Source organism: Lycorma delicatula, chromosome 2 (genome assembly GCF_047948215.1).
Source record: "Lycorma delicatula isolate Av1 chromosome 2, ASM4794821v1, whole genome shotgun sequence".
In the NCBI taxonomy this organism is placed as follows: domain Eukaryota; kingdom Metazoa; phylum Arthropoda; class Insecta; order Hemiptera; family Fulgoridae; genus Lycorma; species Lycorma delicatula.
The window spans coordinates 198,926,938-198,953,211 of NC_134456.1; the positions used below are offsets into that span (position 1 = coordinate 198,926,938).

The following is a 26,274-nucleotide window of genomic DNA, read 5'->3' on the forward strand; positions in this document are numbered from 1 at the left end:
AGAATAAGATCCACTAATAGATCAATTTACAATTCTATATTTATAAAAATTATGAATCTTTAATTAAAAAGGAAAAAAGTGCAAAGGTTAAGAGCTTTGTTCTTGCAAAAAAATTGAGCTATAATGGGACTGGTGACTTCCAGCTTTCCAATTCTCTTATTTATATGTAGGATGCTAATTTCTACTAGCTGCACTTATGAATTTAACAGTGGCAGCAGATTAAAATGTTATTCGTTTGCTTCACAGCTTACTAAGGTGACAGGAAGAGATGGGATGGTTACATTCAAATTGGGATTGTAATACACTCCCCTTTGTATACTGATAGGATCTAGTTGTTTTATGTAAATTCATAACGAAAGGAATAGACCAAATAAATTTATATAAATAAAAAAATGCAAGTATATTTACATTTAAATGTATTTTTATAACAAAGTCAAGTCATAATATAAATTCAGTATAATGAAAATATAAAAACTTGAATTACAATAATATAAAGTAAAAGTTACTAGTATGTATGTATAATAATTTTAGTACTTCTGCTCTCCTTTATCATAGAATGTTAAATTTTGGCAGTAATTTAGTTGCTGATACAAATACAAGTCTTGAATTTTTTTTAATGTAAACCCAACTGTAAGATTTTCAAAATTAAAAATATATCTTTAAAATCGGCTACTTCAGTAAGTTCAAATTCTGCTCATAAATCAAATAACTGTTGACGTCTGATAAAAAAATAGACTGAGAAAGTATAAAACAAACTTTAAAATGGATTAAAAATTACGCTCTGTTTTATTGACACCAATTTCAAGAAATCAAAATTTAAAGAACCAAAGTTACATTATTTTTTAATAACATTTTTGAATTATACTTTTTACTTTTACTTTAATGTATATGAAAATGCTAAATCTGAATGAAAAAAGTGATTTTTGTAAATGCAAAATGAGAATCCTGTATTTTGATAAAAGTAATAAAAGGAATGCAGGGGAACTATTTTCTCACTGCTACAGAGCATGAGCAACTGGGATTGTTTTGCCTTAAATTTTCCAATTAATTCTTTTGAATTTTTGCATAGAATGGGATAAATATCAGAACTGACATCAGGCTTATATACTATTCACTGCACTATATATGACTATATGTATAAATAGATATTTCAAATTGAGAACTTCCTTCTTACATAGAAGAAAATGTCATTTATTTTAAAAATAAATATTTTGTAAAAAAAAAATTAAAGGAAGAAACTGTATTAAATCTGAAAAAAATTAGTTCCTTTAGTGAATAAACAGTCTTTTCTTTGTTTCTTAATTTTTTATTTTATTGATGAGGGGCCTGTAAAATAGTTTATTTTTTTACATTAATTCTAGTTACTTTTTGTCCTTGATTTTAAATTTAGGTTGTAAATAAAAGAATTAATTTATGCAAAATATTTACCTGTTTTTAATACAGAACTGAATTATTATGAACAAATAATACTAAGTTTCCACTTTTATTTACAGTTTTCTTTAATATTAGTCAGAATCTCCAAATAAATGGAAGTCTGGAACTTAAATTTACATTCACATAAGAATATCACAAACACTAAACAAAATTTATTGGAAAGATAGACATCAGAAAAGTTACTCACAGAAAAAATGATAGCTTGTATAATTAATTAACTGAAATTAAAAAGACAATAAACATACAAATTTTGTACTGCTTTAATCAGTGATAAAATAATTTCTTTACAGTAATAAATCAAGAGAATTTTATTTTTTTTAATTTTATTTTAATTTAAGAGTACTTTACATATGAAAAAAGTTCAAAAAATAATTCAAAAGTTACCTTCTTCATCACTCCCAACCATTGAATATCTTTCAAAGCCGGTCAGATTTCTGTGTGTTCCAAGACCAAAATCATCTTTTGTCCATTGTAAATCACCCACTTTGTTAACAACTCTGCATGGAAGAGTCACTCTGCTACCAACTATTGCAGTCTGATCTTGTGGTTCTATCGCAAATTTTTGTTCAAGAAGGTACCCACTGCATATACTACATATGTGCCAGCTGAGAAACAGCAAATGCACCAGACCGGGCCACCAAATACCAGTCATTCTGCAACTGTAACAAATAAAATATTACTTATTTTAAAAAAATATATAAAGTATAGTTCATTTTTATTGTATTATATGAAAAAAAAGAAAACAGTATATTGTATTTTTAAAACAAATCAATCTTCACAGTGTCAAGTTCAATAAGAGATCATTGACCAATTCAAAATCAATCAAAGATTATAATGAATAATAAGAAAGGTTAGAGTGAGAAATATGAAGAAGTGAGGGAGAGATTTGGAATTTGGAAACCCAAGGAAAGGTTAGACAAAACAGAAAAGAATATGAGAAAAAGCTGTTTTCAAATTGAGATACAAAAAATAAGCAAAGAAGTAAAAAGTAGATGGCTGTTGGAAAATGTTATAAGTAAAGTTATGATGGAAAGATTTCTGATTGGGAATTATGAAGGAATAGATGAAGACAGATGCTGATGGTTCTCATTCAAATTCAGAATAAACTAGATGTGAAAGAGGGTAGATAGTTTTATTTACTTATTTTTTTGAAAAGATAAAAAACTTGGTAAATTTTTATCACCTCTAACTCATGACCAGCAAAATGCTGCACGTCAGATGAAGTGCAAAAAATATAATTTTTAGTGTCAAGACTGAAATCCGTAAAGTAGAATTAGAAAAGATAAAAGCAATGAATAAATAAAAAAATCATAAAATAATATAAAAAAGCTTATGAAAGATTTAAATTATAGTAACTATAATGCAAACAAATTTAAATGGGATTTATTAAATTTCAGTAAAAAAGGAAGATAAGTTTAACATCTAAATTAATCGCAATCTTTTTCCTCGCTTGAATTCTAAATCATAATTGGAAAATAATCCCCTTTTTAAATTCTGCTAAGAAAATTAATCAAATTTTTCTCATGACATTAATAAAATGCTTTAAAATTAATAGCTAGATTATTTATTACTTTATAACAAAATATTCTTTTAGTTTCCTGAATAACTAAAATGTTTTTTTTTTAATAATATGAATATTATTATAAAAAAAGCAAAATTTGTTTCACAAAAAATTTGAATGTTGAATATTTGAGTGATTTTTGAATGTATAAATGATGTTTAACAAATTAGCTGTAACATCTGCATTAGAAAACATGTGTGTTAAATACATATATATATATATATATATATATTATATATACCGGGTTCCATTTACATTTTGATATATCTATATATCAAAAACTACAAATTTTAGGAAAAAAATGTTTCCTATTAAAGTTTTTTCATTTTAAGGGGAAAATACGTTCACAACCTATGTTGTCCTTGATAAGGTCAAATAAAGTTCATTTCAAGGTCAACTTAATTTTTTTAAATAGGAACCTATATTTTTTATTTCAGAATCAAATTCTTTGTAAAAAAATTAAAATTTCATTTCAAACTTTTTTTCTAAAATTGATAGTTTTTTAGTCATCTTCAAAAATGCAGTAGACGTATAATTTTTTAGTTTCATTAGGTCTGGGCCAGCTGACGAGTTACATCCAGCTGATGTTAAATTTTAAATAAAAGAAAATTATATTTTAAATAAAAAAGAATCAATTAAAGGATTAACCTAAATAAAATCCATTTACGTTTCAATGAATGTTTTTAATGAAATAGTATATACCGGTAAGGTACATAGTCTAAACGTGTTGCACGCTTTGATCAGTTAAATTTTGTCGACTCTATGAAAATATTTGGTTTAATGAATTTGATACTTTAATTTTTTTTTTAATGCTCTTTATTTAAAATAATTACAAAAACTTGTTGTACATAAATTACAGCAAAAAATGTTCTTCTACTTCTAAGCATTTTTCGATACGTTTTAAAAAAAGAACCTATTAACAGTTAATAGAGTTTCTCTTTTGAAATCTCTACAGACGCTTTTTATACGCTCTTTCTTGTTTTCAAGAGTAGTTAGTACTTCTAGGCAATTCTTTTCTTTAAGGTAACCCCATAAAAAAAAGTCTACTGGAGTAATGTCTGGGGAACGAGCAGACCAATGAATTGGACCAGCACGACCAATTCAACGATCATTGTATTCGCGGTCCAAAATTACTCTGGTGATAACTGAATAATGTGCAGGACAGCCATTATGATGAAACCGCATCGTTCTTCTCTTCTCCAAGGGTAGTTCATCGAGCTGTAAAGGCTACTGATTTTCTAGAAAATCTGCGATTTCTCTCCGTTAAAATTTCCATCGAAAAAATGCGGTCCTATGCGTTCTATACTCAGAAGGACGACTTGGAGTATTTCTACCGGGAAATCGTAGAGCATACAGAGCTACTCTCCTCAGAGCTAAAGCAAAATTACCTCAGTGTTTTCTATAATTGTAAATTGTTCCATAATTTCCAATAAATTAATTTAATAGTTAGCGAGTAACAAAATAATAAAAAAATTAAATGATGACACTGATTGTACGTTCCTTAGACAAATGTCATTTGCAACTTGAACTTCACTTATAGACTATTTTAAAAAGTTCGCTGATGTTTACATGTTCAACTTCGTTTTCTTTTTCTTCATTATTGTTAGCTTCCTTATTGATAGCATTGACTGTTTTTTATTATTTAAATTTTCATTTATTTAAAATTTAACAGCAGATGGATGTAACTCGTGAGTTGGGTCAACCCTAATGAAACTAAAAACACAAATTTATAGGCCTACAGAACATTTTTGAAGATGAATAATTAAAAAACTATGAATTTTAGAAACAGTCTGAAATGAGATTTTAATTTTATTGCAAAGAATTCGATTCTGCAATAAAAAATATAGGTTCCTATTTAAAAATTTAAGTTGACCTTGAAATAACCTTTACTTGACCTTATCAAGGACAACATAGGTTGTGAACGTATTCCTCCTTGAAATGGAAAAACTGTAATAGAAAACCTTTTTCTCTAAAATGTGTAGTTTTTGAGATATAGATGTTTCTCAATTTAAACAGACAACCCGGTATAAATATATATATACCAATGTACATTTTAAAGTTAATTATGTAAATAAAAAATATTTTGTAACGGTATTATCAATTAACAAGTAATGTTTTAATGCCTAACAAAAGAAATGTACTCAAACTGTATTAATTAAAAACTGATAGGATTAGGCCTAATTGATTTCAATTTTATTGATCCGACAAAAATTATCAAATGAAAAGAAAAATTAATAACTTTTTGATAATATGCAGGAGTATACTTTCAATTAAACAAAAATTCCTGATGTAAATTAAATCGTTATATCTGAATATCTTTGAAAATTCAAAACATTTACATCAAATTAGTTATATATAACTTGATTGAATAGATGCATTTATCTGTTGTTATTTAATAAAATCTAACACTGAATGATATGACACATATTAATTGGCTTTTCAATTGGAAATAAAACACGTACAAATCATTTAATTCCTTAAAAATGACAAGATATATTACTTCATTCCTATTTTAATAATAACAACTTCATGATATAATTTATAAATTTTTTTTTCACATTTTAATTAGGAAATAATAATGTACATGATAAAATATAATTACTGGATGAAATTTAATAAATTGGTAAGGAGAAAATAATGGCTATTTTAACTATTATGAACTACTGTGCAGTTTTATATATGTATAAATCAATAGTTGAAATAAATAAATAAATTACTATGACCTGAAAACTGTTGGAAATAAAATACACAGAAAATATTTAGCTTTAATTTATAAAAAAATTCTCAATTGTATCATAATTTTTTCATCTTGAGTATTAAAAAATTGAATTAAATTCTTTAAGTATGCATACAATCTATGCATATGCTGTACAATATATACAACATATACAATCTATGCATATATTAGTAGGTTTTAGTTACTATCATTATATATATATATATATATATATATATATATATATATATATATTAAAGGAAGGAAAACAAATTTAAGTACATAAGACATAAATAAATATATGAAGTATATTTATGCACTCAAATTATATCTTATAGCATGGATGAATGACATTTTTGCAAATATATTTTAGGGAAGGATGCCCTCTAGATCAAACATACTACTTCTGCTGGCCTGCCATACTAATTGCATTAAAATATTATTATATTACCATTTATTTCCTGAGTGCTTTTTGGTATTATATGGTATAACTTTTCATTAACTACATATTAAATTAAATATTTTGTGTTCCCAATAAACACAAAATATAACTGAAAGAAATACTATATGATAAAAGTTTAAAAATATTAATGAGCGATAAAAATAAAAGAATAAGCATCAACATAAGTTTTAAATCTTATCTGATAAAAACACAGTAATAAAGATTCTAATCCCACAGTTTTATTACAATATACAAGTATGCATACTGTCATGCGAGCCAGAAACAGTTAGTCTTGAGTGAGGGAATGAGGTACGGGGATGTGCTAGTAATGGACTATAAACTCTAATAATGTTTTCTGATCTTAGAGGAAGCAATGAGTTTAGTGGCAAGCAATCATGTCTAATGGTCTGAACAACCGAAATGGCCAACACAAAGGTTAGCTAGTTCTATCCCTAACTGTACCGCACTATCCCCTACCTTTACCGCACACTCTTTACCTTTATAAACCTTGCCAACCACCTACAAAAGTACCAATCAAATGATAATACCACAATATTATTGTGACCTGCTGATAATATCAGCAATCTAATTCCTGATAACTTTGTATTTCTCATTATTCTTTAGTACTGGTCACTACATAATTGAAGTTAAATATTTAAAACATTAAATGAAACTTGATAAACAAATGTAACCCAAATGTCTACGCGTTAAATCATAAAATTAAATGTTAAATGTGTGTTGGCATATAAAAGAGAATGACCTTTTTCATATGCAACAAAATTTCTATATGCTATAAACTTACAAAGTGAGTTAATCATCTAAAAAAAAATAATTTCAGAAATGTGTAAGCACCAATTTATATATATAAACTGGTATTTTGTATATATAACAAAAAACCCATGCAAAAAAAAAAAAAACAGTAAATATAGCAAAAATATAAATCAGTTAAAATTTTTAAATTCTAAAATTTAAATTTTATTCATTTCTTGAGTACATCATAGTTTTATAGGGTGTTAGATCAATAGCTATAAATATATTTTTAGTTCAATAACAAACTTAGAATAATGACAACTGTCCTCTATCAAGAACCTTCATATAATATTTGTAAGAACATATTTTTTCGGTAATCATTTAAATTGAGATTTAAAATCTATTTTATTTAGTTAGATTTAACCTTGAAGAGGTTTACATCATTTAACTGGATGTTACGATTTTATTTATTGATCAGTTTAGCTGAAATACTTGTGCAAGTAAAAAAATACATCACAAAAAAATACTTTTTTTAATACAAACAAATAACCTTTGACGATTCAAAATAAAACTTCAGTTTTCAATTTCCATAAGTGTAATTCCAGAGATTTTGTTCATTCTGAGACGAGTATTGTGAAACTCTATCGGGTTGTAAATGTGCTTTGTGGTTTACACTTAGATATCCCGGTATACATTTTTTATTATGAGTTTTTAAATTACAAATATTACAATATTTATAATGAATTAAAAAATTTTAAATTGTAATTACAAAGTAAACTAAATTGGATCATACATTTTTTAAAAACTTCCATCAAAATGTTTTCAGTCGTCTTGTGTCCATCCTCCAGCTTTTGACTATGTTATTTTCATACTGGCTTTAGCTGATGTTTCTGTAGGTGGGTTTTTTTTAAATTAGACTGACATATTAAGAATGTGGTTGAATGCAGTTAAGAATGAGGTTTTGCGATAACAGCAGCACCTTTTATTGAGGGTGGTTGAAAAGATGACTGAAAATGTTTTAAATAAGTTTTAAAACATTCTATTATACAATCTGATTGGTTTACTGACAAAAAAATAAATATTAAATTAATAATATTGTCAGCAGTCATGGATGAGAACATAGCAAATGTTATAAAGATAATGAATTAATTATTGTTTGATAATTAATATGTCACACAATTACATTAATACAAGAATATTGTAACAGGACAAGTATAATGGATTAGGGTAACAGGTTTCTTCCAATCAAGAAGAAAGAAAAAGTAAATAAAGAAGAATTCAGAAGGAACTAAAAGAGATTATATTCTTAGAATAACGGGTCAATTTAACAATTTGTTCTTTGTAATACAGACAATGGCACCTCCAAAAGCCCTTATCTGACCAGAAGGGTTACTGGACTGGAAAAAAGTTAAAAAAGTTATAGAAAAATATAAGGGTGCAGATAATGAAAATTATTACACTTCAATTAAAAGAATGAGTTGGGTACTGGTTCTGAAGGCCAGGAGGTATAAATACTGCCAGGGACTAGTGGATGTAGTCAGTAGCTTTGAGAGGCTCTGTTCAGCACAGTCGTGATAAAAGTGATATCGGTAAGTGTCTGGTAACAGCGAGTGAAGAGAGTACATCATGAGTATTCCAGTGGGGACAATATTTTGAATAAAAGAAGTTGTTCAGTGAGTTATTAGTAAACAGTAATAAAATGCAGGGTAGGTCTCATGTAAACAGTAAAAGTAATGATACTTGCAGAAATTGGACTGCATGATCTTTAGACTTTTCTGTTGTTATCTTGTTGTTAATGTAATATTAGTTCCTATCAGTTGTTGTAAAGTGTTTAATAAATGGGACTGTGTTGTGGTATTTATGATTTGTCATTTAATCAATTTTGTCTTTTTATTAGAATTACTATTTTGTATACCATATATTTATTTTTATTGTTATTATTATTTTACATATTTTTAGAGAAATAATTTGAATTTATAAGAAATTTTTACGTTTGTTGTTCTCTCAATACTCTTGTAACCGTGAACATGTGACAATATGTTAAAATAGTTCGCAATTATAAATTACGATTTATTTAACTTTTCTTTAAATTGATGTAGATACATCTTAATTGTAGAATTCAAATGTATTGAAAGTAGTAGAAATAGGTCTTAAGTGCAAGATAGTTAAATGAATTCTAATATTTAAGCATAAATTAAGAAAGCAAAATTGGGTAAAAAAAAATTTATAATAAATTTCTTCTGAAAAGAAAAACTGTATGAATACATATAAATATATTTTTAAATATATATTTTTCAGTAAGCTATAATTTATATTTATCTATATTAGTAAACAATTTACATTTATATTTTTACTAATAAAATAAAAATTAATTAATTTACATTTTATAAAATCTCATACAAAATAATACTTTGATATTTTTTTTTTAACGATCTACTTAATAAATGTTCCATTAAAGCAAATGTGAAGATCTAAAATAATTTAATGCTGTCTGGAGTGGATTACTAGAGAAGGTATCCTTCCAAGTTTCTAGTTTAGATTAAGAGAGGATATTTTTATTTTCTAGACAAAGATACTCTTCACTACTGTTCAACATAATGTAATTAAAATTAATAGGCAGCAAAAAAAAAAAAATATATATTACTTGCTCTTGGCTCTAAAAAATAGATTGAAATTTATAAAAATCATTATTCATTATGCAATATTCATTATTAACATGTGTCAAAAGGTTTACTTAAAGCAGTTAATTGTTATGATGGAGAGCAAATCAGAATTATTTAGTAATTTTTCTCAACATTCTTTGTTCTTGAAATTATTTATTTAGCTATCAGGTAAATAAATAAATATGTAAAAAAAATTATTCTGGGAAACCTAGTTTGAACTTTATTTTATATATTTTGTTTAAAAATAAATCATTCAGATGTTTAAGTGAGAAAGAGGTATGAATCTGAAAGTTAAATAATATGGAAAATATACTATTTATAACTTTTGTTATAAATATATTTTTTATAATTTTTGTTCCTGGCAACATTTTGTGATTTTACATCATAGTTTTGGGTTGTAAATGAAAATTTTTATATATAAAAAATTCTATTTAATGTTTTATATTTTTAAATGAGACTCATTAATCAATTAAAAAAAGTTAACATTACTTAACAACAGCTTGCATTCAAACTACGTGAAAATTGTATTTCAGATCTTTTCAGAACTAATTATGCAGTTCCTTCATTAGAACTTTTACCAGAGGCTTATTATCTTTGAGTTTGTTTTGTCAAATTTTGTCATGCTTTGATGAGGTGACTTGTAGAGACAGATTCTTAAAAAATAAAAACCAAGATTTTATCTTGACTGAAGAATACGAACATTTACAAACATTCTACCAGTAAATTGTACTAAAACTAAATATTAAATGAACAAACACAACACAGATTAAATACTGTGTATTATTTGAACAACTTATTTGTGGGTAAAGCATTAAAAACCGTGCTAGTTACTCAATTGATAAAGGAGTTGCAAAATTAATGATGTGTCTTCTGTAAGCAAAATTTCCACATTCTTAAAGATTTCCACCTATTTAAAAGATTAAATATTTTTAATAAAAAAATTATCATGTTTTATCATACTGAAAAACATTTTCAGTATAGTTTATCTATGAAAAACTATGATCTTTATCTATGATAATCGTAGATTATGGATCTGACCTTATCTCAGACTGACATTTTTAATATCAGAGTATATAATCCTTATGAATGCAGAACCTAAAATTAAAAGAAGAACACTTTTTTGGTTAAATATATTCGTGTTGCTTTTTGTTATTCATTTGTTTTTTTTTTAAGAAAGAAAATAAATTTTAAGCCTGAATTGGTAAAGAAAATTTATACAACATACCACAGTACAAATCAGAAGCTTGAATTTAAACAATCTAATTTAGCTCTTTACTAATAAAACACAAAGCACTCTCAGTATGGAACTTTGTAAACACAAATTCTGTGGCATTTCTTTCTTTAGCACATGTAGATGTATTTGTGAGTATGTGTGCGTGCATACTCTTACTTCATTATTAAATAATACATTAACGTTTTTCCTCATTACTACTTTAATATGCTAATTATTTTTTATTTAATTAAAGTAAATATAAAAATAAAGTTGCTAAGCTCTGAGAATTATAAAAAATAATAATGAAGTTAATTGAATTCAAAAATGTTGATTAGTGTAAGAAAAAATAAAAAGAAGGCTTAGGAATAAATTCGAGAGAGTTTGCTTGGATTAACAGTATCAATATTGATAAAGCTATTAAAAATTCACAGCGAGCAATAATATTTTTATTTCTTAAGTAATAAATGCAAATTAAAATGAATATTTCATTCATTCAATTTAACTCAAATGGTTAGAGCATTGAGTTATTTTCTTAATTTATTATTATTATTACTTTTATTTTATAAAGCAGCATATAAAAAATCAAGATAATAAAAAAAAAATTTCACTTGTAAAACCGTCATTAAAACTGCAACTTTATTTAAAACACGTAAATCGTAAAGTTTATAATTAGATACATAAATTATTACCACTGCAGAAGAGTAAAGGATTATTTTAAAATCGAAAATTAAATCAACTGGAATATATTTTTAAGTAATCTGTTAACCATCAATAAATATTAAAAATAGAACAAAGAATTACATTCAAAACATTCTTATTCTTTAACAGATAAGTTGTTCTCTAAGCAGATGCTTAGAGTATACAAATTAAATAGATTTAAATAGATAGACTTGTACCATGTGAGATTTAAATTTTAGATCTCAACTTTAATGTTTAAAAGGTCAAACTGTCAATGAAAAAATACAATAATTCCAAGACACATGCAGGATTATAGTGATCACTTCTTTTCTCATAAAGAATGCATATAATAATGACAAATTCCTAAAACAGAAACAATGTGTACTACAAGATGAATACACCATCATGGGCAGAATAATAATTAATTATTGTGAGCATCCAGCAATAAGTAGAATTAGAGGACTCTCTAAAGATGATTGGTTGGTTAGCAAATTAATATTGATCTATAAGTACATACTCAAAGTAAGCTATCAGTAATGCAAATATGCATTAATAATCCAGTAAATATAAGTTGAGGTCAGAGATGTAATAGGTCAAGAGTTCTAGAGCAGAGTGGCTTGTTAGATTCAAAAATAAATGCACAGAAGAGAAATAACAGTGATGTATACTTTTGACTGAGTGAACAGAGATCAATGTTTGTACTCATTTTGGCTCTGTTCATGTTTGTTTTGTAATAACTTAAGTAAATTTCTAAAATTTCAATAAACTGAATTATGCAGAATTATTGAGCTCGACTCAAAGTAGAAATGCTTAATGTAGGTAAAGATTTTTTTTAATATTGCTGCCTCTTGGTTTTGGTAGCCATTTATAGAAATTACAGAAGATTTCAAAATTTTAAAGCAGCTCTTCGTTTTAACTCTTAGCTCATATTTTAGATGAAAATAAATTACTTTTTCATCTTTAAGTAGTTAAGTCTCTTTAAGTAGTTTTTAGAAAGAAAAAATTTCTGTCTTTATGGTTCTTTCAACCTAAAAAAAATATTTTAACCATTCTGAATGCGATTAATCCATTTTCAATAGTATTACGTGAACATTTGTTACTCAAAATAAATTATTACATTCTGAAATAATATTCTATTCATTATTATAATATTCTTTTTGATTTTGGCAGTTACTCGATTTATAATACTTAATGAGATCTGTTAAGGAGATTAAAAAGGAAAATTAAAAAAAAAAATTCTACAATTAATAACATTGTCATAATTTGGTTGTTTTATATGTTGTCATAAATTTTTTTATTTTTTAACAGATTTATCAAAAAATATTTTTAAAAATCAATGGAATTTTACTAGAGTCCAGTTAAACTGCTGAAAAAATGTATAATGAAGTTGCTTTGCTTTTGTTAGTTAAATAAACGTTTAAATGGCTTTCTGATACCAGCAGCTTGATGCAACTGAAACAATTTTCTAATTCTATGGCCCGAAATCAACATAATTTTTTTATGGAATGTTATATTTAAAGAATTTAAATTACCTATCTAATGACTAATTATTATGGCGTAATCACAACCAAGAAGTGAAGATGAAAGAAGCTGTGAATCAGTTTACTATGTTACAATGAACATTAGCTGTTCATTCTCAGTTTAACTGTACAGTAATAATATACTATAAAATGCTACATGGTATTTTAAATACAGAACCCAATTGTCTCATTATTTTTGAACTGTTATCATTAGGGGGTTAAAAAAAAGTATTTTAAAACTCTTTATTCTAAGTAAAAAATGTTAATACAATGATTTTCAACAATTTTCCATTAGAAATCACTGTTTTTTATGTATTTTTTGTTGTTTTTTCTAATTATGTTTCTATTGATTAATTAATGTTTCATAAATTAATCAATCATTAATTGGTATAATAATGTAATAATACAACACAATTAATAATCTTTGTAAAGAATTATAAACTTTAATAATATGCTTTAATGAATTTTTTTTTAATCTAATAGTTAAATTTCTGAAAAATGGAAATAATTATAAATATGTAATTTAAGGACTGGGTAGCCACAGAATTACCAATAAATTGTTTTGTTGTCATAAACTATTAACTTAATTAAGGACTATGGTATAGAAATTTACAGGTGAAGGGCAAGAAACAGATCGCAAGACAGTGGCAATAAATCTCAGAGCACAAAAGAAATGATGGATTATAAAGAATGCTGAAGAAAACTACTGTGACAAAGCATCTACATTAGCAACCATATTAGTTCAATGACATCAACTAGTAAGTAAATGTAAAATATAAGGTGAGAGTTGAAATAATTCTTTGAAACAGGCTTTACAAGTAGACATCACATACTTAATAAAATAAATTAAAAAAATTTCCACAATAGCTTACCGAGGTTAATTTCCATTCAATCTAATATCTCGACGATTATTTATTTCTTTTTTCAAAAAATCATATTTAGGATGAAAATGAAATTAGTAAAGATTAGTTTGAAGTCCACTTATGAACTAACTTTTACATGCTTATTCAGACTAACAAACACATAAACAAGCAAAACAATTCAAATTGGTACATCTATCATATTTAAAATTTTTTTTTACAATAAAGAAAAAAAGATTCACTAAAATGAAAAAAAAATTACTAATAAAAATTTTAAATTAAATTTAATAAAACAGTACTGCAAATGCAGTAAAAGATAATTAAATAGATAACATTTTCAGTCTCAGAACAATCATTACATAATTTAATTTTCAAATGTGTAAAGATATTATATAATAGTGAAATTTTAAACAGCATATAGATCTAATTATAAGTTAACAAGTAATATAATTTCTTATGGTTACCAATAAAACCATTTAATTGTTCTAATTTTGTATTAATGCCAACACATTTTTAATGCCAAAAGGTGGCTGAACTTTGTTTCATATCATTTTAACACATTAATGACATTTTAAATATATTTGATTATTCAAAGTGATGCCCAGCATTTAAAATAAATAATGCTTGAAAGTAAGAGCTGAAATATAGTTTAACCTGAACTCGTAGAATTCAAAATGTAGATAAGAGATTTAATGGTGAATTGTAAGAAAGTTCATCTATTGATGGACAAAACACAGTATAACAAAAATTGTCCTTAACAGAGGAAAATTCCCTAGGTATTCGGAATCAATACCATCTGTGGATGGGATAGATTCCAACTACCTAGGGAATGCCTTGACCTTTAGAAAAATGTTCATTAACCAAATTAATTAAATATACGTTTCAACAAAACCATCATTCTTCTCTAAAAGTTACAGAGCCTTGTGAAAATAACTTTTGGATTCTAAAAGAAGAACTTCACTCAAACTTGGAATTTAGGAGCATATGCATATGTCCAACCATTTACCTAAATCTCCTTTTGGGCCCAAAAACGTTTTTCTCTTTCTATTAAAAGTACTTTCTCCAGAAGTGATCATATTCACTATACAGACAGTCCCTTTAGTAAACAGAAAGAAATACACTTTATTGCTTAACACGAAGATTGGTCCGCTTGGTATACTGATAAGCAACAATATGGTAAGCTCACTGAAGATAGAGACATTAAACCATGTTTCTTCTCACTTTTCCTAATAAGACATTCATAGATTTCTGTTTTTATTATTCCTGAGAATAGAATGGATAACCATTCTGAAAATGGTTCAGAATACTTGTAACTTATGCTTAAGAAAAATTCTCCTCAAGAAAATACAGAGAAAGATGATTACAGCATTTGAGGAAATTCCAAGTGGAAATATCCAATTTTAAATACCTTTTTTATTGAACAGGGAGAACTTGGGATGTCCAGAATATGATGTAAAGAACTGGAACAGACACTGTTCCTTATATGTAATTGATTAAAGAAGAAGAAGAAGAAAGAAAAGAAACTTGTGTTTAATCTCAAGTTACCTAAACCTGTTTGGTTATGACATCAGCAGATTTTTTATTACTCTAATTAAACCTTTTGATTAGTTGAATTTTAATTGATTAGATGTTTTCAAGTAGGATGAATAGAAAAATTAATAATAAACGTATAGATTTATTATAAGTAACAGCAACAGAAAAAAAGCTTTAATTAACGATATTGTAAATAGTTATAAATATTAATATTTCTGTAAGAAGCATTTGCTATAAAATGTAACACTTTTGTTCAGATCATTTTAATATGGAACAGTTTAACATGGTGAGCAGGTGATTTCTTAGAAGTTACAGTTTCAAATAATATGAGGATTTATCTGGAGTTAAATTCTTAATAAATAGTTAATTTAAAGAACATCAACCAATATTGTATGTAAATTATATATTATATTAATTTCAATTTCACAAGTAAGAAAAAAATTATTATTTATGAAAAATTTTCAAATTTCTAATACCTAATTAGCCATTAAACATTAATTTGTTAAGGAAATTAGTTATTAATATATTAAAATAACCTTTACTGAAATAAGAAATAAATAATAAATAAAACATGAAATAAATTTATGGTTGTAGAATGAGAAAATATAAATATACAATGATGTCATTTATTACTAAAATCTTAAAAAAAGGAATGCTTGTTGCTGAACAGCTGAAATTAATAAACAACTGTACAAAATTAGCTTTAAAAACAGAATCATCATAGGAAAAGAATTCAAGAAACTTTTTTTTTATCTCTGACATGGTGAATAACAAAATATGGTATATTTAACATTAACAAAACTTGCTACAATATTCTATAAATTCATTTAGAACTGAATTTTGGAATTTCATAAGGCAACCTAAAATAATAATTAATTTAAACTTAAATTTGATCTTAAATCTATTTTTTCAATGTGTTCACCTTTTACACTTATGATTATTATTATTTTTTAAATTTAAGAAAATAAAACTGTTATAGTTTTAATACAATAAGATAAAATACATTACTATATATTTAAACAAATATTTAATTCTAAAAATTAAATTAAAAGATTCCTTTCGATAAAAAACTGTTATTCTTTGTTGATAAGATGTTAAAGAATTTTCTAAATATTCATAATATTAATATTCTAAATATTCATATATATATATATATATATATATATATATATATGCCCTGAAATTAATAGTGAAATATTTTTCTAAATTTTTATTGTTACTGAACAATTTTATTTTTTTATAACTTCATGTAATAGGATCACTATTATTTCATATAATAGTAATAATATTATTATTTTTATGCATTAATAAGGACTACAATCAAAAGTATGTTTTTTAATTTATTTGTTAATTTTATACTTAGTAATGTTCCTCTAATACAGGCTATTGTATAATTTTCTTCGATTCTTCCCGGAAAATGCTGTAAAATATTACACAGCAATCTTACACAATCTGTATAATTATGTTCTGATATCTGAATAATTTTTTTTTTTTATGTATTTAACCTATTTATAAACTAATTTGTCCTCGAACATAATATTTCAAAATATAATTTAATAATATACAATATTAAATCTAATTGTAATTTGGAATTTCTTAAACTCGAGATAAATTTCTTTCCACTAACTCAAAATTATAATTTTATTGTAATTACAATTACATAATAATTAAAGAACACAAAACTAATGAAAAAAATAAAAACATAAGCGAATTAAACCACAGTTTTGGTATTTAATAAATAAAACTTATGATGTAGTGTGGCGATATAACAAATTTTTACGAGTTTTATGGAAAAGTAACTCACGTCCAAAAAAATTCAATCAATATAAGACTGTAAAAAAAATTCCGAAGTCGAAGACTATAACAGGTCTACTATATAAGAAAAGATCTACCTAGTAACTCCGAAGTAATAGATTCAAGAATAGGTTGTTGACATTTAATATACTATGATGAACAAATCTATTTTTGTTTTAAAGTAAAAAGAACGTTACTTTTATGTACCACATGTCACAACATTATTGTTTCTTTTATATACATAGCTATACATGAAAACTAGGAAATGCGTGTACATATAAGAGAGAGATGTGTAAATAAATGATGTGTAAATTAATAATATAGAGCGTAAATGTATACTGGGGTGAGTTTTAAACAAAAATGTACGCGTTCCGACATCTTATTAAAGCCCAAATGAAAAAATTGAAATATAACTATTAGCTTGTGTATATAAAAGCAGAAATAAATTATGAGTTTACGAAATGCGAAGCATTTGATTAAAGATTTAATTTTTAAAAAAAAATTATTTAAAAGTTGGTAGAGAACTTTCACAATTACATGCAATTACAAAAAACAGAAGATTCAACGTAATTGCTACTATACAGGCTATATAACTATTATAAAATATTATGAAAATTTATGGTTAAAAGTTTTTATAACATTAGATTCAAAATAATAATTCACACAAAGAAAATAATGTTATAAAGCGATCTGTAAAGAGAAAATATCACGTAGAAGAATATAGAATAAATGTTCGACAAGAATAAAAATATTCATAATAGTTTTTTTTGTTATGCTACATAATTTGTCAGAATGTTTCAGCGGAAGAATATTTGATCTTATTTGTAAGTGATTTCAAATCATCATTTTGTTTAAGAATTTACAGTCTTTCATTTTGATTAAAATACAAAAGAAATTTTGAAAGAAACAACTGAAAGCAGTGAAGAAAATATTGATCTAAACAGCTTACACAATTCGATCATGTCATTCTCAAAATATTACTAACAACCGAGATTCAAGAAACTTTCCTGGAAATTTACGTAGTATATTATTCCAGCTGTTTGAATTGAATTGTTGATAAAAATACCTCTTCGTTCGATTATTTATTAAAAAACTACAAACATAAAAACAAATTTAAACTGAAGTTTAAGATTTTTATTCGAAGAAACGTAGTCATTTTTATAATGAAGCACCGAAATAGGAATTTATATAAGAAAAATGGATTTTGATTTTTAGCAACAATATAAGTGAAAATAAAACAGATTGATCATTCAAAATATCCTTAAGTCTAAACCGTACGGTTTTAATTTACATATGCTTTATCAAATTTAAACAAATTTAAAATAGATAAAATATTATCGATAAGTTAAACTTTACATAATCAATAAAATTAACAAAGAAATTCAACAATAAAATTTCCGTACTTCGTAAGAACGTAACAGTACTGAAAGGAATTACCTGGAAAAATGTTGCTGCACATGTTCGGTTGCCAGATAGTTTAAAGAACCGGCACAGGTCAAGAAGACACACGTTTCTTCTTTATGGTTATTTACAAGGGTGAAGTGTTAATATCCCGAGGTCACTCACTATTAAGGGTTGAAAGCGAGGGATGTGCAAAAAAAATGCTGTCAAATTAAAAGAGAGTAAGAAAGAGTAAGAGAGTGGGGGTAGACTACCGGAGTACCAGATATAGCCCCCGAGTGGGTGAACAGTCAAGAAAAACCCTCTCTTTCTCTCTCGTACCATACACTTCATAAGTCGAGTAAGACTAAATTTAGGGAGACTGTTCCGACTCGTTCGGTTCGGGCACTAGACACATACTGAACTGAAAATAGCCCAACTAGACTATATACTAAACGGTATGCCTTATGTCTCCTCAGACTCCTGGCCAAAGGGGATTCCACATCCTTCTTATTGTCGGTTACTCCTATTTTCTTGACTTATAGACAACCCAGACATATCGGATCAGTCTGTTTTTGTCTTGTCAATCTTTAAAACAATTTTATAAAAAAATTAATAAAAAAATATCTGCCGATACAATAGATAAACTATTATCCACACTTTATTGTTAATGTAACGGAAATAAACTTAATTATCCATTTCAAAGAGCGATAAAACACAAAGAAATATACATTAAAAAAAAAATTTAAAACGGGGGACAAATTTTTAAAACATTTTTTTGTAAACAAGTCGTTAAATAATTTTATTGCTAACACACGATCCAACAAAAAACAAAACAGTATCATATTTAATATATTGATACAGCTAGAAAAGTAATATTTATGTCAAATATATTTCATCGTTTTTATTATGTCTAATTAACCTCGATGAATACAATAGTGATAATAATATTACATAAGGACACCGTAATTCTAGCAGATAAGGTGTGAGGAACATCATTTCACTATGTATCGATGATATTTCTTCCAATATTTCAGTATTTAAAAATAAAGAGACGTGAGAACATGAGCACTTAATAAAATTCCTATCGTTTTTTTTCCGTTAAAAATGAGGTATTCTCTATTTTTCATTACAATCACCCTGTAATAAAGTCGAAAACAAGGAAAGGGAAAACATAGGTAGAAAGCAGCGAGAAAAGACGTTCTCAAATTCTTTTCAATTTATAATAAAAGAAGAAATTAAAAAGAAAAACTGAAGCCGTATTAACATTCCCGTAACAAAAAAGTGTTAAGATTTTCTGTTGTTGTACGGGCGGTAAAATTATAAATGAGGGTTGAAGTTAATACGATATCAAAATCTGAATCGCAGAAACCAGAATAATAGCTTTTATATAGAAAAGAAATCGATTGATATCAAACAAACTTTTCTAGAAAGAAATATAGATTGAGAAATTTAGCGCTATATCACAGCGAAATGAAGACAATAAGCTATAGAAACAAAGAACTGAGAGGCGTTTGATATGTAATCTCACAGAAGACTGTTGAAAATTACTTCCGTTGATATTTCGTTGACATATTTTGTACGATATGAAAAATTTAAGAGAATTACAAAAGAGAGAATTAAAAGGTAAAAAAATGAATAAAATAATAAAGTTAAAATGGTGTTTTACTTGAAAAATCGAATAAAATCGGTCCTAGAACTGTATCTGCAGTATTTTTTTGAGAAATCTAGGGTGAAAACCCTGTTTTTTATGTTTGACATATAATAAATGACTTTGTTAAATGGGTAACATTTAACATATCTTTAATGAAATCAAACATTAAAATAAAAAACAAAACTGATGGAGAAGATGTAGGGGGTATTTTGAGTACAGGAAATTATTAAAAATAAAAAGAGAATGAGTGCAACCAACTAATCTAACGGTAAATAACAAAAAAAAGATAACTCTATTAAATAGTACATTACCTTAGATTGAGGCTGATCGAATTGGAAAAGTTTGATGTAGATATAAAAGGCTAATTAAATGAAAATAAATAATTTTATTAATTTTTTAGTTATAGGATTACAGTAGCGTTTTCTTTTATAACATGTGCATCTTTTATACCATGTTTCTTACATGGATACGTACCTCATGAGTATATCTACGTAGCAGTTGTCAGATAGGTAGTGGCAGGTTAGTACTTCACCACAATAAATTCATAATCTTAGTACAAAATTTCGGTAACAACTGGTGGATCTTGAGCAAACAGTTTCGATTAAATGACTACTTACGTTTTTCTTAAAAATAGTCATTATTAATCAAAGATTGACTTAAAAAATGTACTACGTCACAAAATTAATGTATTTAATTAATCATTAACCGATAATATTTATCAGCTAGGAACAACTTTAAAAGGTGACTGTTGGGACGTTTTCTGTAGAAGGTTACTTTTTATATTCTTCAAAATATGAAGAATACAAGCAGAAAAATAAATACATAAAAAACGTTTGTTTGAAATAGGAGTGTTTAACAGTAGTCATAAAAATAATTAGTTAAAATATATAAACATGCTATAAGGAAACTAATTAAAAGGAATAGTAGTTATAAACCACAATTATTTTTAGTTTTTATTTCGAATTTTAATACCACACCTATTCGTTATTCTAACCAAAAGTTATCTTAATGCATTTAACTTCCAGTCGTAACATTTATTTTAAGAATAAGTTTCAGAAAATAATTCCTAAAATAATTTTAATTCGCTTGATTTAACATTTCTGTAATTTAATTCACTTAAAAATGATGCAAAATTTTATTTGGGTGATGAGGAGAGAAGGAGTGCTGTAAAACCTAATTGAAGATTTAAATAAACCTTATGGAATATACAGCGTGCATCAATATATATATAATGCTTATGGAATATACACTTATATATAATGCTTATGTTAACTTCGGGACGTTCACCCGGGACTTTCATAACCTATTCTACTCGTAAAAGTAATGGAAAAAGTTCATATAAACACATGTCCTAAAATGCTTCGTTTGCGAGTTACGGCTAGTGAAAGATTTCGCTTGGATTTCATCTACCCAGGTGAAATGGGGTCGTACTGAAATTTTTAGGACGTTAAGTAAGATGCAGAATTAGTGCTTTCTTATAGTATTTTATGTGAAAAATCGGTTCCAGAACTGTATCTGCACTTGTTTTTGAGAAATCTGGGGTGAAAACCATGTTTTTTATGTTAAACGTATATGTAGTAATCTGAGAAATAATTTTGTTAAATGGTAATAAATACACAACATTTTTAAAAACCTTGTAGAGAATTTAATTTTGAACAAAATGATGTAAGGTAAGTTGAATAAAACAAATAAAAGTTAGAAAAATTCGAATTTCATTTAGAAACGGTACACTACTGCGTTTGTCATAAAAGAACTTATTTTATGTAAATAAAAACCAAACTCTATTTTGGTGATGTAAAGAATTTGTAAAAACAAAATATACTGTTAAAAAATTAAAAAAAGAACTAGAAATTACACAATTGTAAAATAAAAATAAATAAATAAAAATTACTTATATAATATTTTTTTTTACTGATGACAAAAGTACAATAAATTATCTGAAAAATGATTATTTCTAAGTTGGCAATAAAATAACAGCTGATCAATAATTCGAAATACTGTATTATCGTTTAAATCATTCTATAAAATAAGAATTGTGTGTATTTATTACTCATTTAACAAAATTATTATACGTCAAACATAAAAAAAAACGGGTTTTACTCCAATTTATTGGTGTTCACCCCTGATTTCTCAAAAACTACTGCAAGATGCGGTTATGAGATATATTTTATTCAATTTTTCAGATCAAATACCATAAGAAATCATTAATTATGCCTTTTAATTAACGTCCTAAAAATTTCAGTACGACCTCATTTCACCGGGGTAACTGAAATCCATGCGAAATCTTTCACTAGTCGTAACTCGCAAACGAAATATTTTAGGACATATGTTTATATGAACTTTTTAAATTATTTTTACGAATAGAATAGGTTATGAAAGTCCCGGGAGAACTTCGTCATACACTCTGTATAGGGAATTGTTAAAAAACTTTTAACCGGTACAAATAAAATTAGAATTTTAATTAAGTAATCAATTGTATACTACAACAAACACGGTACCGATGCAATAAATGGGAAAAAATGTGTACTGCAGAAAGAAAGAGAAAAAAAATTAATTTTATTAAACAAAACAATAAAAACTTTTTACTTAATTGTGATTAAATATAAATTTTTAAATAAAAAATTCCAACCATTCAATGGATTAAATTTAAACACAGATTAAATAAAGAATAAATGACGTAAGCGAATTTTTTTGGCACGAGTTTAGCTTTCAAGGATGTACGGACGTTGGCCTGACCCCCAGCGATTTGTTTTGGCAAAATCTTCAACGAAATATTGACAAATACACATAAAATACATTTTTGTTTTTTTAAATAGATTAATTTTATTTCATAATTAATGACAAATTCATAAATATTCTCGGCACGTAATGTTGAGATTCTTTTTTATTTGTATTTTTATAGAAAATAAGAATAATAGTTTTATTAAAAATAATTTCCAGATGTACTCTTACATACTAGTTAACCAACATTCATAATTATAAAACAAAAGAAAAACGAAAATATTTGTTTTTAATATATATAAAGTAATCTGGGGGTAAAACATCACCATGGGGGGAATAAATTATGCCAATATGGTTTCTTTTAAAATAAATTCTGAAATTATAAATAATAGTACAAAAATATATTTCTTTATGTTTTCCGTTCCAGCACACTCGTAATGCTAAATAAAAATTTTATATTTAACACTAAACACATTGAATTTACGATGAAAATATTAAAAAAAAAACTTGTTCAAGCATGTAAATTTTTTTTTCAATTAATTACTATTACTGCAAAGTGTAAAACTGCAGCAGGGTTCATTGATGGAAAATAGTTTTGATTCTATATGGAAAAAATAAAATTAACTTTTTTTTTCATAAAAACATCAACTTGTACAATACGATACTATTTTTAAGTGCCTTTACTATTTTAATATGGAATAAAAATTTTATAATTTATGAAAAATAACTACCTCGAATATGATTTAAAACTAGAATTTTGAAATGAAAGAGAAAGATGCTTTCGCTAGACATTTTTAATATTTTTGAATTCATTCTGATCAACTTCGCAAATATATATTCTATTGTGTGTCTGTGTATATGTTATTAAATTTGTTTAAAAGATAAAATAAACATTTATAGGAAATATAATGTATATATATTTTTTAAATTAATATTTCTTATTATAAGTCAATTACGAAAACAAAATAAATAAATTTACGTCAAATAAATAAATAAAAATATAGATGATAAAATTTAATATTTCAGTTTTACTTTTAAATTTATAATTTAAGGTTTGATTCTTGATTATAGATAAAATTATTAATTACAAAAAACTTCGTTAATCGTAAACGTGACGACTCTTAAGAATAAATAAATTTAGCTAAGGGTTCATAAATTTACAAATTAGGAAAAAACCACAATTTTCCAAATTAATCAGAATATAAAATTTTCTATGTTTGACTTCATTAGGGAGGGGCATTGACTAAACGGTATATAAAGATTTAGAAAAATTTAAAGTATCAGTACAATAAATTTTGACAATGGAGTTGTTCCGAAACGCGTCAACAAGAGATTTTTATCTCTTGTTGACTATGAAGCTATAAGCTCTATGTTGACAATGAAGCTAAGAAAGAGAAGCAGTACTAAACATAGAAACTATAGTGATATTAGCAGAAAAGATAGTATGAGTTATTATCTTAACAACAATTACAAAAACATTTCCAATTAGAAATAAAAAAGGTAAAATTTAAAAAATTCTAAACTTATTTTCAAATCTAATTACAAAGAATTAGCAATAATAATAATTAAAAAAAAAAAAAAAAATATTGAAGAGTGAAGGATTGTTTACTATTTATAACAGTTTTACCTAGACACGTACTTTGATCGTAAAAAAAATTATAAGTAAATTTTTAAAAAAACTTGCGCAGTTCTGCGCAAGAAGACCAACTTTTTCTTCACCGACGCCCTCACTATTTCTGTCATAAACGTACTGATTTTCAGTGTAAAATGTACTACATACGTTCGGTTAACCAGTGACCCTACACACAAATATCAGGTTTCAACTCACTCACCACTGACTCATTGCATAGCGCGTATGTGAAATACACCACTACACAGTAAATATAACCTCAAATTTTTCGACCTTAAATTGAGCGTAACTCAAGAACAACTGAAACAATCTTCATAAAATTTTCACATGCATAACCTGAGATTCACTACTACATCGTATCTAAATTTCAATGAAATTTATCAAGAACTTTTAGGAATTCTTAAGCCACAACATGTTATGCATAGGCCTATATATATATATGTGTGCATATAAAAGTTAAAAAGGAAACTCCATTTTAATGGTATTCTCGTACTTTTCATACCTCAAAACGTAAAGAAATTCATTTTCATCCCCACTCACACCGTGGAACCGAGAATATTATCTACTTTAATTCGAAAAGTCGGCAAAAAAATTAAATGTCGGGAGGGAACATTTTTCATAAGTTTATTAATTCCTTTACATAAAAAAAATACAATTGTTTAAACAGCTGAAATTATTATTTAGATTTAAATTTTTATAACGGATAAATGATTCTTGATTAATTTCCATTGTTTGTCTTCTAAATTGAATAATTAAATCTTGTTCATAAATTGAATTATTAGGTGTAACTTCACATTATGTACAATCTATTTTTTTAAAATATAATTTCTATATACGTAGAATTTACTAATGCAATGACTGTACAGATGAGACGAGAGTAGAAGTGGCTTAGGGTACCAACTGATAAAGTAAGAAATTAAAAATTTAATAACAAACATTTTTAGGTAAAACGTTTCTATTTGTAACTTAGTGACTATGTACTAGAATTGAATTTTAAGTTGAATCATCGTTCTACGTATTTTAAGCTATTTTTAAAAGAATTTTAATAAAAAATGAAAGTTAACAGGCATACTATAATTTTTTTTGAACATTTCATATTTTATATCAATAGGCTTTTATCAAAAAATCTAAGAAGATAACTGATATAATAGAAAAAAATAAACAATAACCGATTACCAACAATTACGAAGCTAAATATATTTTTTAATAAAATATTCATAAAATTTTTGAAGAATATAAGTAAAATAAATAGAATTATATGTATAAGAGTAAATTTAGCTCTAATACAAGTGGGAAGGCTAGATTTGGTGAAGAGTATTTTAAAAGTTCCGGATATGCGAACGAGTGCATGGAAAGAGCTAGCATCTGTCTTCCTCCTTGTCTTGTATGTGCGCGTGTGCTTGTATTTTGTGTATTACAACCCTTTGTTCCACGAAACAATGATACCTCATTATACTAAATAATGAATAAATGTTTAAAGCAGGAAGAGGAAAACTATATCAGTAATGAATATTATATATATATATATATATATTTGTTAATTATTATAAAATTTTACAGTTACATAATAATACAAATAAATGTTCCTTTTTACAAACGATGTTAAAAATGAATTATTTTATTACATTAAAATATTTAAAAAATACCATATTTTAAATATAAAATATTAATTTATAATAATGCAAGAAACACTTTATAAACAGTATTATCACAGTTTTAGCTAAA

The 26,274-nt window shown here is 25.8% G+C and overlaps 1 protein-coding gene across 1 annotated transcript in view; it reads right to left on the reverse strand.

The window, feature by feature from the left end:
- The window catches only part of LOC142320347 (irregular chiasm C-roughest protein-like), a 47,520-nt gene extending 28,815 nt beyond the window's left edge, over positions 1-18,705 (reverse strand). Inside the window, exons 1-2 of the mRNA XM_075358053.1 lie at positions 18,602-18,705; positions 1,819-2,093 (exon numbers count right to left, since the gene is read on the reverse strand). Coding sequence (XP_075214168.1) covers positions 1,819-2,086 — 268 coding nt within the window. The 5' untranslated portion in view covers positions 2,087-2,093; positions 18,602-18,705. The remainder of the gene's footprint in view (positions 1-1,818; positions 2,094-18,601) is intronic.
- Between the last annotated feature and the right edge of the window lie 7,569 nt (positions 18,706-26,274).